Genomic DNA, 14618 nt, shown 5'->3' with positions numbered 1-14618 from the left:
TTTGATACATTGAAGTTAATCTTAGCTTTATATAGTCTCCTGTTGAGTTAAAATCTTGCATGTATGGGTTTGAGTGGAATGGTAATTATATATTATATATTTTAGGGTGGGTTGTCATGGAGAAACTTTTATTGAATAAGTTGGGGTTATCTTATTGTATGTAGAACTTTGTAAGCAGGTGTGAATATTTAGGTGTTTCCCTTTTGACAGGTAGGCATAAGATGTGAGTAGTTTTAGTTATTTGGGGTTTAGATAGATTTAATGTTTTTGACAGCATAAGGGTCAAAGTTTCAAAGTCTAGTTTCAGTATTTAAAAACTTAGTAATTGGATGTATCAACTATTTTGTAAGGGGACTTTTTAGGGTTCACAAAAGAATATAAGGTGGTATATTTTAGCAGGTCAGTTTCTTTACTTTTTAGTATTTAGAGTATTTCCTACTTTTACTTAGAAGGTGTGGGTTATAAGACATGCATGTCATGAAGTTTTTAGTATAGAAAGTTGTTTATCTTGTACCTGATGTAAACGATGATGATGATGATGATATATACATATATATATATATATATATATAAGTTCAAAAAAACACAAAAAACAATAACAAAAAAACAACAAAGTGAGGACGTGATACGGATAGTGTTATTGGACGCTCGGGAAAGGAAGGAGAGAGAGTATAAATATATATATATATATATATATATATATATATATATTATTCAATATAAATTAGTGTACATTTAAATACAAGAGAAATTCCCTATAACAGGCAATTTCTACACTCTAGGAGACAGTCAAAACGACCGAAAACCACAAAGTTTAAGCAATTTCAAAGGGAATGAAAAAAAATAAAAACTATTACCTTGTTTTTATGGTTATGACAACAAAAGAATGAATGAGACCTCGATATTATGTAAATAGAGGAATGCATAATATAATATGTGACAACTAGTGGGTTGCCATAATGAAACTCAGAGTTTCAGATATCGGGGTGGAAGTCTGCTCCGGCATCTCGTCAGTTATTAAAACAAACAAAAAATGTTATGAAAATGACCATTAAATAAGGGGAAATTACTATGAAGATGACCGTTATTGAGACAAGCAAAAGAGCTATGAGAATGACCGTTAAATAAAGGGAAATTACCCGAATAGGGAGAAAGTAAAATTACTCGAAGAAGTAAAACCACGCTCATAGAATCCGCGTATGCGCGCATGTACATACATACACATGCCCACACGCACACCCACATGCATGTGCATATAAGCATATACTCACTCATACTCGCATGAAACACATACATATATATATATATATATATATATATATATATATATGTATGCATCCATACATATGGAAACATACACATATACATATCCGCACACGCACGTATATATACCCATACATGCACAATTATGTTCATATACACGTCTCCTTATGCACATGCATAAATATACAGGGTGAAAGGTAAAGTACAGAAAAAATATATAAATATATAAAGCAATAAAATATATAAAAAATATATATATATATATGGCGGCCTCTGATCAACACGTGTTTTTCTAAGCTCCTAGAAAATCGCCAAGAAACTCCTAAAAAGCTGCGAATTCTATTATAAAGAAAACCTAAGAAAGTCTTAAATATCTTCCTGAATGACATAGAGTACACTTGAAGAAATTAAAAAAGTGAAACATTGTAAGGAGGAAGAATCTTTCTTTTGTAAATGTATGAATTATAAACATTGCAAATATAACACGTGGACTTTACGAAAATTCTAAAATAACTTCGATTTTCGACCAAAAAAGAAAAAGAGGGAAAAAAATCTGTCTGAATGACTTCTGAGTGAAAGTAACAAGACAGATTTACAGAAGAACCGTCTGGAATATATATATATATAGAAGGGAAAAACAGAAGAAGTAGGAGCCTTTACGAACATCGAAAACGTAAACAATGTCTCCTATTTAGCAGCACATGGTATCACCATAGCTTGAAAAGAAGTTTGGAACCTTCCACTGCCTTGGAAATACCCATCTCTCTTTGGAAAAACTAGATAAGTATCTTTGTGTTCTGTTTATTTTTCTGTCATTTATTGAAGGCTTATTATTATTAGGGAAGATAGGTTACATGTACATAAGGTGTTTTCTGTTTTGCTTTTTGACTTATGAGATTATTGTAGAGAGATTTAACTTTCATTATTCCTGATTTAAGAGAATTTCTTTAGTTACAGATATATAATTGTTTGTTCCTTTATTTATTTATTTTTCCCTATCCAAGTCGAATCCTTTTTAAGAGTTTATATAACTTCTCTATCTCGCTCTCTTCTCCATCATACCGTCTTTTTTCCCCTTTCTCTATTGCTTCTCTCTAAATACGTAGATACATTCTCTCTCTATCTTTTTACTTCATTCCATCATCCCATAATTCTTCTCTCAGACCCTTAATCTCTCTTCCACTGTTCTTTCTTCTTTCTTCTCTCTCTCTCTCTCTATTTCATCACTATAAATACATAGACACAGACACTCTCTCTTTCTCTTTACTTTTCTCCTGACACAATCTTTCTCTCTCTTCTCTATTTCTTCTCTCCACTTCTCTCTCTCTCTCTCTCTCTCTCTCTCTCTAACACAGTCTTTCTTCTCTCAGACCCTCAACCTTTATCATAAATACATACCCCCCTCTCTCTCTGTCTTTTCACTTCTCTCTATCACAACGTCTTTCTTCTCTCAGCCTCTCAAATAGACACGAACATTCTCTCTCTCTCTCTCTCTCTCCCTCTCAACCTCTCAAATAGACACGAACATTCTCTATCTCTCTCTCTCTCTCTCTCTCTTCCTCTCTTCTCTCAGCCACTCAATCTCTCTAAATATAGACACTTTCTTTCTCTATTTCTTCACTACCATCCATCACATTGTTAAAATTTAAAAAATAAATAAATAGATAGATAGATAAATTAACAAATTAACCACAAAAATGTCCAGAACCTGGAGAAGCATGGAATTGGCATTGTTTTTGAGAGGCTGGCGCTAATCACTGCTGCACTGAAGAGCAATGGTTACACGAGAACATTAGCACAGATAGAACGAAAGAAGCAGGAGTTTACACGTTCCTATGCTCTCATAAAATCCCATATCAGCACTCTTGATGCCATCTTTGATAATAATAAACACAGCAAAGATGACAAGGATGGAGGCATGGATGCAGATGAGGATGTCACCCCCACTCAAGAAAACAAAGAAGATTCAAGCGAGAGACCTGCTCGGAAAGTAAACCCGAGTGAAAGTGCCCCTACCACCATCAAAACGAAAAACCATGGAGGTGAAAGGGCCAAGAAAGAAGAATTAAAAGCAGGAAAAACCAAAACTAAAAGAAAAGATGAAACAGCCAAAGAAAGAAGCAGACCTGAATATCCATATAACAAAAAGGAGAGAAAGAGACAGCACACACGAATGTGCAAATTCTACTTGAAAGGTGTCTGCTGGCACGGAGAGGAAGGTGCATGCTGCCGTTTTGCACACCAAAGACCCCGCCACATAAACATGAAACGACAGAAAACACCAGCCAAAAGGGAAGGATTACGCACCACCTACTCCAAAACGGAGGTACGCAGATGTAGTGCGTGCTACAGACCAGACCTATCAACAACATGTTGTTGAAAGGGCAGCGGCTGAACAACAGTCTTTTTTGTGCATGGTACAGCAGCTGACCTGGCTACAATCGCACAGATGGGACTATCCCCAATACATAAGACCACCACAGCAAATAGACCCAAGATGGGCACCACTGGCAACAACACACACATCACATCGATGCTCTTACTGAACATCAGAGGACTGTTATCACTTAGTAACAGGACAAAAATCCCTTTCTTGAGAGACCTTGTTGCTTGCAGTCAAGCCTTATGCATAGCACTTACGGAAACCCACCTGAAACCAGATATAGGAAATGCAGAAATACACATACCACAGTATGTTGTATTACGGACTGACAGAAAAGAAAGGAGTCATGGTGGAGTTGCTATGTACATCCGTGAAGACCTCACACCCCAGGTCTTTTGTCACACTCAAATTCAGTATGTGACACGCTAATTGTACATATAAGACAACTCAATGTAGTTATATGTGCTACATATCGCCCTCCAGATGCTCCAAATCATGTAGGCAAGTTTGAAGACTGCCTTACAAAAATAGAAGTTCTAGACACATTAGAACAACACGTAAGTGTACTTCTTATGGAAGACTTCAATCTGCCCAATGTCAAATGGCCCGAGGGCCTTTCTCTCCCAGGAATGACGCGATACGAACAAGGGCAGGTGAGTTCCCTCCTGAACCTTGCCAACACTTTGTACATGGAACAAGTGGTACTCCAGCCAACCAGGGCAGGTAACATACTGGATCTCTGCTTCACAAATAATATGGATCTCATCCATAATGTGAAAGTGACACCGACGCTACTCTCGGATCACAACATGGTAGAGCTGACCATGTATGGACCAAAGGAAGCCATGGACATGCAGCCTACAAGAAACTCTCAGAATCTTTCCAATTTGAACTTCAATAAGGCAAACTGGAAACAAATTGAGAAAGAGATCCTCAAACAAAACTGGCTTAAATGTCTCTCCTCACTGGACATCGACATGGAACTTAAACAATTCATTTCTGTAATGCAAGCTATATGCTACAAATGTGTCCCAGAGAGAAAGGCCACTGTACACAAGAACAAAATCCCCAGGGAGAGGTAAATTCTTATGAGACGGCGTACAAAAGTTTCAAATCGCCTAAACAAACAAATTGAAAGCAGTGAAAAGTCCCGCCTGAAAATACAACTGCTGGAGTTTGAAAAAAATCTGCAACTCTCCCACGAAAAGGAAAGAGCAGACAAAGAAGCCTGGGCTATAGACAATATAAAATCTAACTCCAGAGCTTTCTACAAGTTTGCCAAAGAAACAGCTTCAGTGCACTGCAGGATAGGGCCACTCCTTGAAAAAGATGGTGCACTAACAGGAAACCCAAGGAGGATAAGTGAAATGCTAAATGATCAATTCAAAAGTGTTTTCACTCCACCCCTAGGGCACTTTCAAGTCAGCAATCCAACTGACTTTTTTACCACTGCAGATATAAAAGCAGAGGCAATGATGATTGATTACATCGATATAAAGGAAGACGATGTAATAAGGGCTATAGATGAATTGAACCCAAACTCAGCTACTGGCCCTGATGGATTCCCAGCAATCCTTCTAAAGGTATGTAAACGAGTCCTAGCAAGACCACTGCAGTCCCTCTTTCAGAGCTTCCTTGCATCTGGCAAACTCCCAAGAAAACTGAAGGAGGGGAAAATATTCCCTATTCATAAAGGAGGTAGCAGAGCGGAGGCCAAGAACTACAGACCTATCTCTCTCACCTCACACATCAGCAAGGTCATGGAACGAATAGTCAGAAGAAAACTAATCGCCTTCCTTGAAGAAAATGACTTGCTGCCTGACACCCAACATGGTTTCCGACCTGGAAGAAGCTGCCTGACTCAGCTCTTACAACACTATGACTGGGTGCTGAAACAGCTACTTAACCACTCAAATGTGGAAGTGATATATCTCGACTTTGCAAAGGCTTTTGATAAAGTCGATCATGGAATGATATGTCACAAACTGTGTGATCTCGGCATAGTTGGAAAATTGGGAGAATGGCTTCATGACTTTCTGAAGGATAGAAGTCAGGTGGTAGTAGCCAATGGGGCCACCTCCAATGACACACAAATAGTGAGCGGTGTTCCGCAAGGCACTGTTTTGGGACCATTACTGTTCATAATGGCCCTCTCAGACATGCCCTCAGCCACATAGAGAGCCACGGTCACAAGTTATGCAGATGACACAAAAGTCTCACAGGTAATACAGAACCCTGAAGACACTATGCACCTGCAATGTGAGCTGGATGAAATATACAAGTGGGCTGAAAAGAAAAACATGCAGTTTAATGTTGAAAAGTTTCAAGCCTTATGCTATCAGCATGCAAGACTAAATGCAGAACCCATTAAATACACTGGACCTGGAGAGACTGCAATCCCAGAGGCAGAGACAGTGCGAGACCTGGGCATTTACATAAGTAATAATGCATCCTTTCATGTTCATGTTGCTAAATTGTCAATGAAATGCAGGCGACTGACCGGATGGATTCTAAGGACTTTTAGAACAAGAGATCAGGAAACCATGATGGTGCTCTGGAAGACACTTGTTCTAAGCCACTTTGACTATTGCTCTCAGCTATGGTCACCAACCAGTGTCAAATTAATCTCAGAACTTGAGGCAATCCAGCGAAGCTACACAAAGAAGATAGCCTCTATGCAGCATATAAGCTATTGGGAAAGACTCAAGAGATTAAGACTCTATTCCTTAGAGCGTAGACGAGAAAGATATGCCATAATATACATCTGGAAGATCCTCGAAGGTATTGTCCCAAACTTTGGCATCGAAAGTTACACAAATAAAAAAACTGGACGCCATTGCATAGTGCCAAGGACTCCAAATTTGCCATCAAGATGTAGGACAAGATACTGCAACAGCCTGGGCTTCAAAGGTCCACAGCTCTTCAATATCCTCCCGAAGGACCTGAGAGACCTGCATGCGGTGGATGTAGGTGTCTTCAAGACAAGGCTGGACCTCTTCCTGTCAGGTGTCCCAGATGAACCAACTTCACGGCAGGAGGCGCAGATGAGAGCAGCTGCATCAAACTCTCTCATGCACCAAATGTCAATTCCTGAAGTAAAATTCGTGAAGTAAAATTGCGTAGCAACACCAGATGGCGGTGCCCCAGCATGGCCACAGCTCATGAGCTGAAACTAGATAAAATGAAAAAAATATAAAAATATGTAAAAATATTTAGCCATATGTGCTAAATATTTGTTACGTTTTTGGCCTCCACCAAGACCACAGAGAACCTGCTTTTTATATTGTGTCCACGTACAAGCATTTCAGGAAAACTGACAATATTTGTGACTCAGAAAGTACATTTATTTCAACACCAAAGGATGAAAAGCAATGTTGTCTCATTGGGTAAAATGGCTGGAACATACACTTCGAGACAGTATGACAGATCAACTAAATGGCTCACGCTTCATTGATGAGATAGGAAATAAGTGTATGTTTACATTCTGTATGACTAAAATATAATGGTCAGGTAAGTTGCCAACATAAGGAAAGCACCTCCGAAAGGCTGGCAGATGCTGAAATGTCTCCACCTCATATCTCAGATTTAGCATTGTTTACTGATCTCGGTAACAATGTAATATAAACTAGTGAGCCAATAAACACTAATCCAACTGCTTATTAGCAGGAGCCATGAATATTTCACGGAATTAATGGTAAACCTATTGGGTTATTTCTGAAAACTCAGTAGAAGTAGTAATCATCACTAATTTACTGCCTGGGAAACAGTCTCAGATAGGGGAAGAATTAACTGAGACAGTTGTTATAAATACATAGTTGTATTGTTTATATTATTTGAAAACATGAGAATGATTTGTAATAACACAGACTTTATTCAACCACATAAGAAAATACAATATTTTGGTTTCAAATTTTGGCACAAGGCCAGCAATTTCGGGGAAGTGGTGAATCGATTACAATGACCCAGTGCTCAACTGGTACTTATTTTATCGACCCTGATAGGCAAAGTTGACGGCTCACATTGCGATGTAAATGAAACCTCCCCCCCCCCCCTTTAATTTTTTTTTTTTTTACGGAATCCCATGTTTTAAGATTCCGATTCTGAAAACAATTTTTCAAAAATTGCAACTTCAAAATTTGACTTCACCCACCCCCTTCCCCCATTTCTTCATTTTTCACTTTTTCCGGAAATTTTTTTCGCAAAAAACGTACCGCCCCCCAATCCCGGAATCATTGGAAAAATTTTTGTTTTCCGTTGAATGAATCCCTGTGACCTCTTAATATGCTACAAAACTCTTTTTGGGGTCCGAAAAATGGGGTGGGGTGAGGTAGAAGCCTCGGAAATTTCACTCACACGGTTTTCACTAAGGAAAAAAGAAAATCGGAATTTTTTGCGTGAAATCAAGTACCCTGACTTCATAATATGCTACAAATCCCTTATTTTGTGTCGGAAAAAAGGGTGGGGGGAAACCGGACCTCCCCCTCTGAAAAGATTAATGCGGTGGGGGTGGGGGTGAAATTTCCGAGGCTTCCACCTCTCCCCACCCCGTCTTTCGGACCTCCCCCCAAAGGGTTTTGTAGCATATTAGGTCACAGGAATTCATTTAACGAAAAAAAAAAAAAATTTCCAATGATTCCAGGAGGTGGGGGGGGGGGTTCCCCAAGCCCCCACCTTTTCCGAACCAAAATAAGGGATTTGCAGCATATAAGGGATTTCCACGCAAAAAAAAAAAAAAATCCGATTTTTTTTTTTTTAGTGATAGTCGTAATTTACCAAAAATGGTTTGAAAAATTTCAATTTTTCAAAAAAAAGAAAAAAAATTTATCCAAATTTTAGATTGATTACATATTTCTTTCATTATGTTATCGCAGTTTTGTGAGATTTGACTGTTATTTCTAGCATGTGAGCCAGTAAATTATATCGACCAGTGCGTAACTGGTACTTATTTTATCGACCCTGAAAGGATGCAAGTCGACCTCGGTAGAATTTGAACTCAGAACGTAAAACAGACGAAATACCGCTTAGCACGGTAACTTAACCATTTTGCCAGCTCACCGCCTTAACAAACAAAATACATTTTACAGTCTTCACCAATATACTGAAACTAAAGTTAGGTAATGAAAGCTAAGAATTGTCTTCCCTTACATATATTAAATATTAGATACGCATGCGCAGTACCACCGATTCCCCTCTTCCGTTGTGTATCTTCAGCCCTGTGTTGTTGACGTTTTGGGCCTCATCGACTTTCAACTTTACACGTTATCAAATATCAGCAACTTTAAAATTTAATTTTGACAAGGTAAGAATCCTATCGAACGTTGTATTGTTTAAGATTATCAATCAAATTGGAATTGTTGTGAATTATGTTACCGAATAACCTCATATATAAAATATTATGACAGTTGATTGTTATGGCCGGTCCATAGAGTGACCATTTGATTTCGCACCTATAAAGCGCTGAGCTGTATAGGCGACACGTCAGCCTCAAAAGGCCAGATGCCCATAACCTCTCTGCAACTATATATATATATATAGATATACACACACACACGTGTGTGTATGGGTGGGTGTATAATCTGATAATTTGTAACACAATCCACAATCTTTTCCAACATTTGTGTCACTTTTTGTGAAATTGGTCTCGCAGCCCCGTACCACGCATTGTTGTTAATAATGTCCTTTATAAAACATTTCCGTAAGTATTACAGAGTTAATCTATGATGAAAATATATCTGTTAATATAAACTTTTGTTGGCACTATTGAATTCTCGGTGACCATAGTTTTTTTCTTTGTTTTTTCTCTTATCGATATGTACAAATGTTTTGATGACGTTGTTCGAAATCAGATTAAACTGATTTAAACAATAACAAAACAAATCAGCAAGTTTATTCTAGATCCTTTCTCTTAACTACGATCTACAACTATTTAGAAGCAGTCATAGAAGGGCGGCCTTTACCTTGAGAGTTTACTTCTGTTTTTGTGTTGACGGGTGAAAGAGCTGACTACAATCCGGTTTTGTGGGGAGAAATCAGTAGTACTATAGCTGTTGATTACTCAAATTATTTGTGGGAAATGTATGCGATCTCCGTCCGTCATTGTTCCCAGCAGAATCAATTTTTAAATGCATCTTCAGTGTTACAATCCTGAAAAGGCACTACGAAAATAACTTCACAATACATACTGATAAAGACACTGTTCGAGGTACATTCTGTTTTATTTCCGATGTGAAAACACTGTCAATTTCGACAATTCTACTGGCACTACCAAATTTTATTGGGCTGTGGGAGTAAAATCCTCGGCGGAATTCTAGTTTAAGCATCCCATATAACTCATCATAACTTTATTTTTTTGAATTTTCGCAAAGTTTTTGCGAATTTGTGTTCTACACATGGGAATTCATACGATTATGCAAGAAAAAAATTTAGTTGTTGCTTTTGTTTTTCACGATTTAGCTGTTGTTTTTAGCATATCTCACGAACACATAATACCTTCCTCGTTTCTTTGGTACTCTGACATCTTTTGAAGTTTATTCAATATTTTCTCCCCCATAAACACATTTAATGGAATAATGATGCACCCAAGGGTGATCCATTGCTGGGATTTAAGCAAAAAAATTAAGAGTGTCAGTATTTTCAACTGATTAAAAAAAAAATTCGACAAAGAGTAGGACTTTTAGGATTTATGATTATTTGCATAATCATGTAAATTCCTGTGTGTAGAACAAATTCGCAAAAATTTTCTGAAAATTCCAAAAAATAAAACAGTTATGGGGGTGCTTAAGCCAGGATTCGGCCAAATCCTCTACTTATCTCATTAAATTATATATTAGGTATATCTATATCCTGTGTTTTTATGTTTTCCCTTGTATATAATTACAATATCTTTGAAGTATTCACAATTCTATTATTTAAGTACGTTATTTACAACCTTAAAATATGTGTATCAGCTTACTGTGTCCAGATGTGGATCAGTGTGGATGTGACTGATTTTATACCAAAACTACTTATTATAGATATGTACTAAAATTTCCAATGTTGTATCTCTAATTCTTCAGTATTTCATCATCATCATCGTTTAACCTCCGCTTTCCATGCTAGCATGGATTGGACGATTTGACTGAGGACTGGCGAACCAGATGGCTGCACCAGGCCCCAATCTGATCTGGCAGAGTTTCTACAGATGGATGCTCTTCCTAACGCCAACCACTCTGAGAGTGTAGTGGGTGCTTTTACGTGCTACAGGCATGAGGGCCAGTCAGGCGGTACTGGCAACGGCCACGCTCAAGTGGTGTTTTTTACGTGCCACCTGCACAGGAGCCAGTCTAGCAGCACTGGCAACAAACTCGCTTGAATGTTTTTTCACGTCCCACCCGCACAAGTGCCAGTAAGGCGACGCTGGTAACGATCACGTTTTGAATGGTGCTTTTTACATGCCACCGGCATGGAAGCCAGTTAGCTGCTCTGGCAGCGATCAAGCTCGGATAGTGCTCTTAGTGCTCCACTGGCACGGGTGCCAGTCATTGAATTTGCAAATTTGATTTGATTTCAATTTCACTTGCCTCAACAGGTCTTTGCAAGCAGAGTTTAGTGTCCAATGAAGGAAAAGTACACATAAGTGGGCTGGTTACACCCCTGGCATAGGCCACGGGTCATGGTCTCACTTTCAGCGCACCCTCCCCCACTACTGACTTGGTCACCTAGATAACGGAAGCTATCAACTGCTTCTAGTTTTTCTCCCTGGAATGTGGCAGAAGTTGTAATCTGCACATTTTCAGTGTTTATTGCTCCTGAGCATCTGCCACATACAAAAACTATCTTCCCAGTTAGCCTTCCTTTGATATTGCTGCCCCTCTTATGTGTCCATAGCTTACACTGAGTACATCTTATAGAGTTTCTACCCATACCTTTTCTACAGATCAAGCAGGGCCATCTACCTGAAGGGATTTGTGGTTTGTCTGCCTTCCTACTTATTAGGACTTTGATTTTAGCTAGGTTGACTTTAAAGCCCTTCGATTCTAATCCTTGTTTCCACACCTGAAACTTCTCTATATTTATTACATCCTATATTGTTGTTTCTCTCTTATTTCAGAAAATCAGCTGACATTGGCATTAAAGAACATCAATATTTCTCATCTTTTTAAGACTAAAAATTTTTAGACCACAACTTACATAAAACCCTGTTCATACAAATCTGTTGTGAATTACAGTGAAATAGTTCTGAACTTGGGTTACAAAGAAGTTTACACCATCAGACATCAGCAACAAACACAGTTGATGTGAATATAGCAGTTAAAATAAGAGAGAAGAAATAACATCTGTTTATTTTGGAGATAGAGAAAAACATGGAAAATGAATCATGTGGAGACAAAGTTGAATGTAACATGCAGTCTGAAAGAATTGGTTTTCCTGATGATATAAAAAAAGAGAAGGAAACAATACCATATCACTGTAATATCTGTGATAGATCATTTTCTGAAGAAAGTAACCTTACAGCTCACAAATGTATTAATACTGTAGAGAAACGATATGAATGTGATATATGTGCGACATGTTTCTGTAGCATTAATGATTTAACTAAACATGTACGCATTCATACAGAAGAGAAACCATATCACTGTAATATCTGTGGTAAGTCGTTTTCTGAAGAAGGTAACCTCACAACTCACAAATGTATTCATACTTCAGAGAAAACATACCGGTGTGACATTTGTGCTAAATCATTCTATGGGAGTAATGACTTAACTAAACACATACGCATTCATACAGGAGAGAAACCATATCGCTGCAATATTTGTGGTAAATCATTCTCTCAAACTAATAACTTAGCTAGACACTATCGCATACATACAGGAGAGAAGGCATATCACTGTGATATCTGTGGTAAATCATTCTCTGGAAATGCTAACTTAACTGCTCATAAATACATTCACACAGGATTGAAGCCATATCACTGTGATATCTGTGATAAGTCATTCTCAACAAATCATCACTTAAATACTCACAAACTCATTCATACAGGAGAGAAACCATATAACTGTGACATCTGTGGTAAATCATTCTCTATGTCAAGTAATTTAACTAAACACACACGTATTCATACAGGAGAAAAACCATATCATTGTGATATCTGTGGTAAATCATTCTCTCAAAAGTGTCATTTAATTAGACATTCTGGTATTCATACCAAAGAGTAACTGTTTCAATGTCAATCTGGTTTGTGGGAAATAAACCACAGCAGGTCTACTATTTAATTTATCCTTCCAGTTTTGTTAATATAATTGATAATCAGTGGTGGCTTGTGGCTGATTCAGAAAATTTTTCAGCCATTGTTTTAATATTGTGTAAAACGAAACATATATAAAAAGAAAATTTATACATAAACTTGATAAAATGAAATTATTTTATACTTAATAATAAATTGTTACAGCTCAAGATTCATCCATTCATTTAAAACTGAAATCTGCTCTTCTTGTTTTACTTTGAGTGAGAAGGTTAATAATTTTTTCCTTGGTCCCTGGATGACTGTTGAGGAAATTTTTCTCCATTGAAAGCACTGCAAGTACATTTAGTCTTTCAGCGTTCATAGTGCTCCTTAGAAAAGATTTTATTCTTTTCAGTGTTGAAAAGCAGCATTCTGCATCTGATGCAGTCATGGAAATTGTCAAGAGGATTTTATTTATTTCATAATTTCACTAAGAACACCATCCAGGTTATTTTCCTAGATAAATTTCAGCAGCTCAATTAATTTTCAATATTCATGCATATCGGATCTACAATAAAATATTTTCAGTTCGGTTTCAAGCTTTTCTTTGTCAATCATGGGATATCTTTCAGTGGTCAGTACTATCTCTTCTGTAGGCGTTTCATTCTTAAAACTAGTGAAGCTTTTCTTGTTGAACAATTTAGCAGCTACTAAGTGTTTAGTGGAAGAATATCTGTCCATTATATCAACACATCTGCAGTCACACACTTCCTTTGCTTGAAGGATTCTCACAGTACCCTGAGTTCCTTATTTTGTAAATAGCAGTTTTGAAATTTGTCATATATTCATTGACTTCAACTACACTAATTTTTTGAGATTGCTCTAAATTTGGCTGAAAATGACTTCAACACGAGGCATAATCTGATGAAAAAGCTCTAACCAAAAGATGAAATTATTATCATTCAGGTATTTTAAAATTCCTGTTGCTTCTATAATGGCTTAACCTGTATTTGATGAATGAATTTCAGTAAGGTAGCTTTTTAAAGGCTGCAAATTTTCATGAATTCTGTTCATGGTCCATATGTTAAAGTTTCTCCTTGTAGAATATGAACGTGGAATGCTGACATCCATATGCTTCTTGAGAATGGATACATGTTATGGTGATCTTGAGAAGAATGTTGGAATAGCCAAAATGTTAGAGAAAACTATTCTTGCATTCTGTGCAATACTTGCTGCATTCCCCATTATTAAGTTGATGTACATAAGAGTGAATGAAATGTGCATTATTATAAACTGCTTCTATTTTTGCTTGAACTCCTGCTTTTTTGCCTTTCATGACATTTGTACCATCAAATGTCTGAGCTATCAGGTTTTTGTCCATTTCCTTGAAGGATTATTTCTAATTGATCTATGCCATCTGCAGTTTGATTTTCTGGAATAAAGAATCCCCCAAAACACTCAAATATTTCTTCATTCAGCACGTACTATAGAACAATGACCATTTGAGTGTGTTTCAAAACGTGTTATCAGCCATGTTGGCTACAAAACTCCTGGCATATTTGTCGCAGGAAGTCAAGTGACTCATTCTGAATGGTTATAGAAATACCTTTGTTTCTAAGTGATTCTTCAAATCTGGATCTAATTTAGATGCAAAATTTATTAATCCTCTAAATACCCCTGGATTTACTGAATCATCTTTTTCATCATGTTCATGTAAGGGAGTTTGAAAGTTTCCTCAAAATAAAATACAATTTATTATTTTGGATAAAA

The 14618-nt window shown here is 37.3% G+C and overlaps 1 protein-coding gene across 2 annotated transcripts; it reads left to right on the top strand.

Moving 5' to 3' along the window:
• The first annotated feature begins 1540 nt into the window (after window positions 1–1540).
• Window positions 1541–14618, top strand: LOC106872551 (uncharacterized). 2 transcript variants are annotated; one of them, XR_016238795.1, is made up of 2 exons: window positions 1541–8945; window positions 11736–11984. XR_016238795.1 is itself a non-coding variant. In XM_014919577.3 (2 exons), the coding sequence occupies exon 2, from the start codon at window positions 11989–11991 to the stop codon at window positions 12838–12840; it is 852 nt and encodes a 283-aa protein (XP_014775063.1). In that variant the 5' UTR covers window positions 8421–8945; window positions 11736–11988; the 3' UTR covers window positions 12841–14618. The 2 variants fall into 2 exon arrangements, 1 of the variants encoding a protein (XP_014775063.1); XM_014919577.3 differs by having other exon boundaries at window positions 8421–8945; window positions 11736–14618.

Source organism: Octopus bimaculoides, chromosome 28, assembly GCF_046866305.1.
Source record: "Octopus bimaculoides isolate indiv1 chromosome 28, ASM4686630v1, whole genome shotgun sequence".
Taxonomy (NCBI): Eukaryota; Metazoa; Mollusca; class Cephalopoda; order Octopoda; family Octopodidae; genus Octopus; species Octopus bimaculoides.
This window is presented reverse-complemented; position numbering and strand designations above follow the sequence as displayed.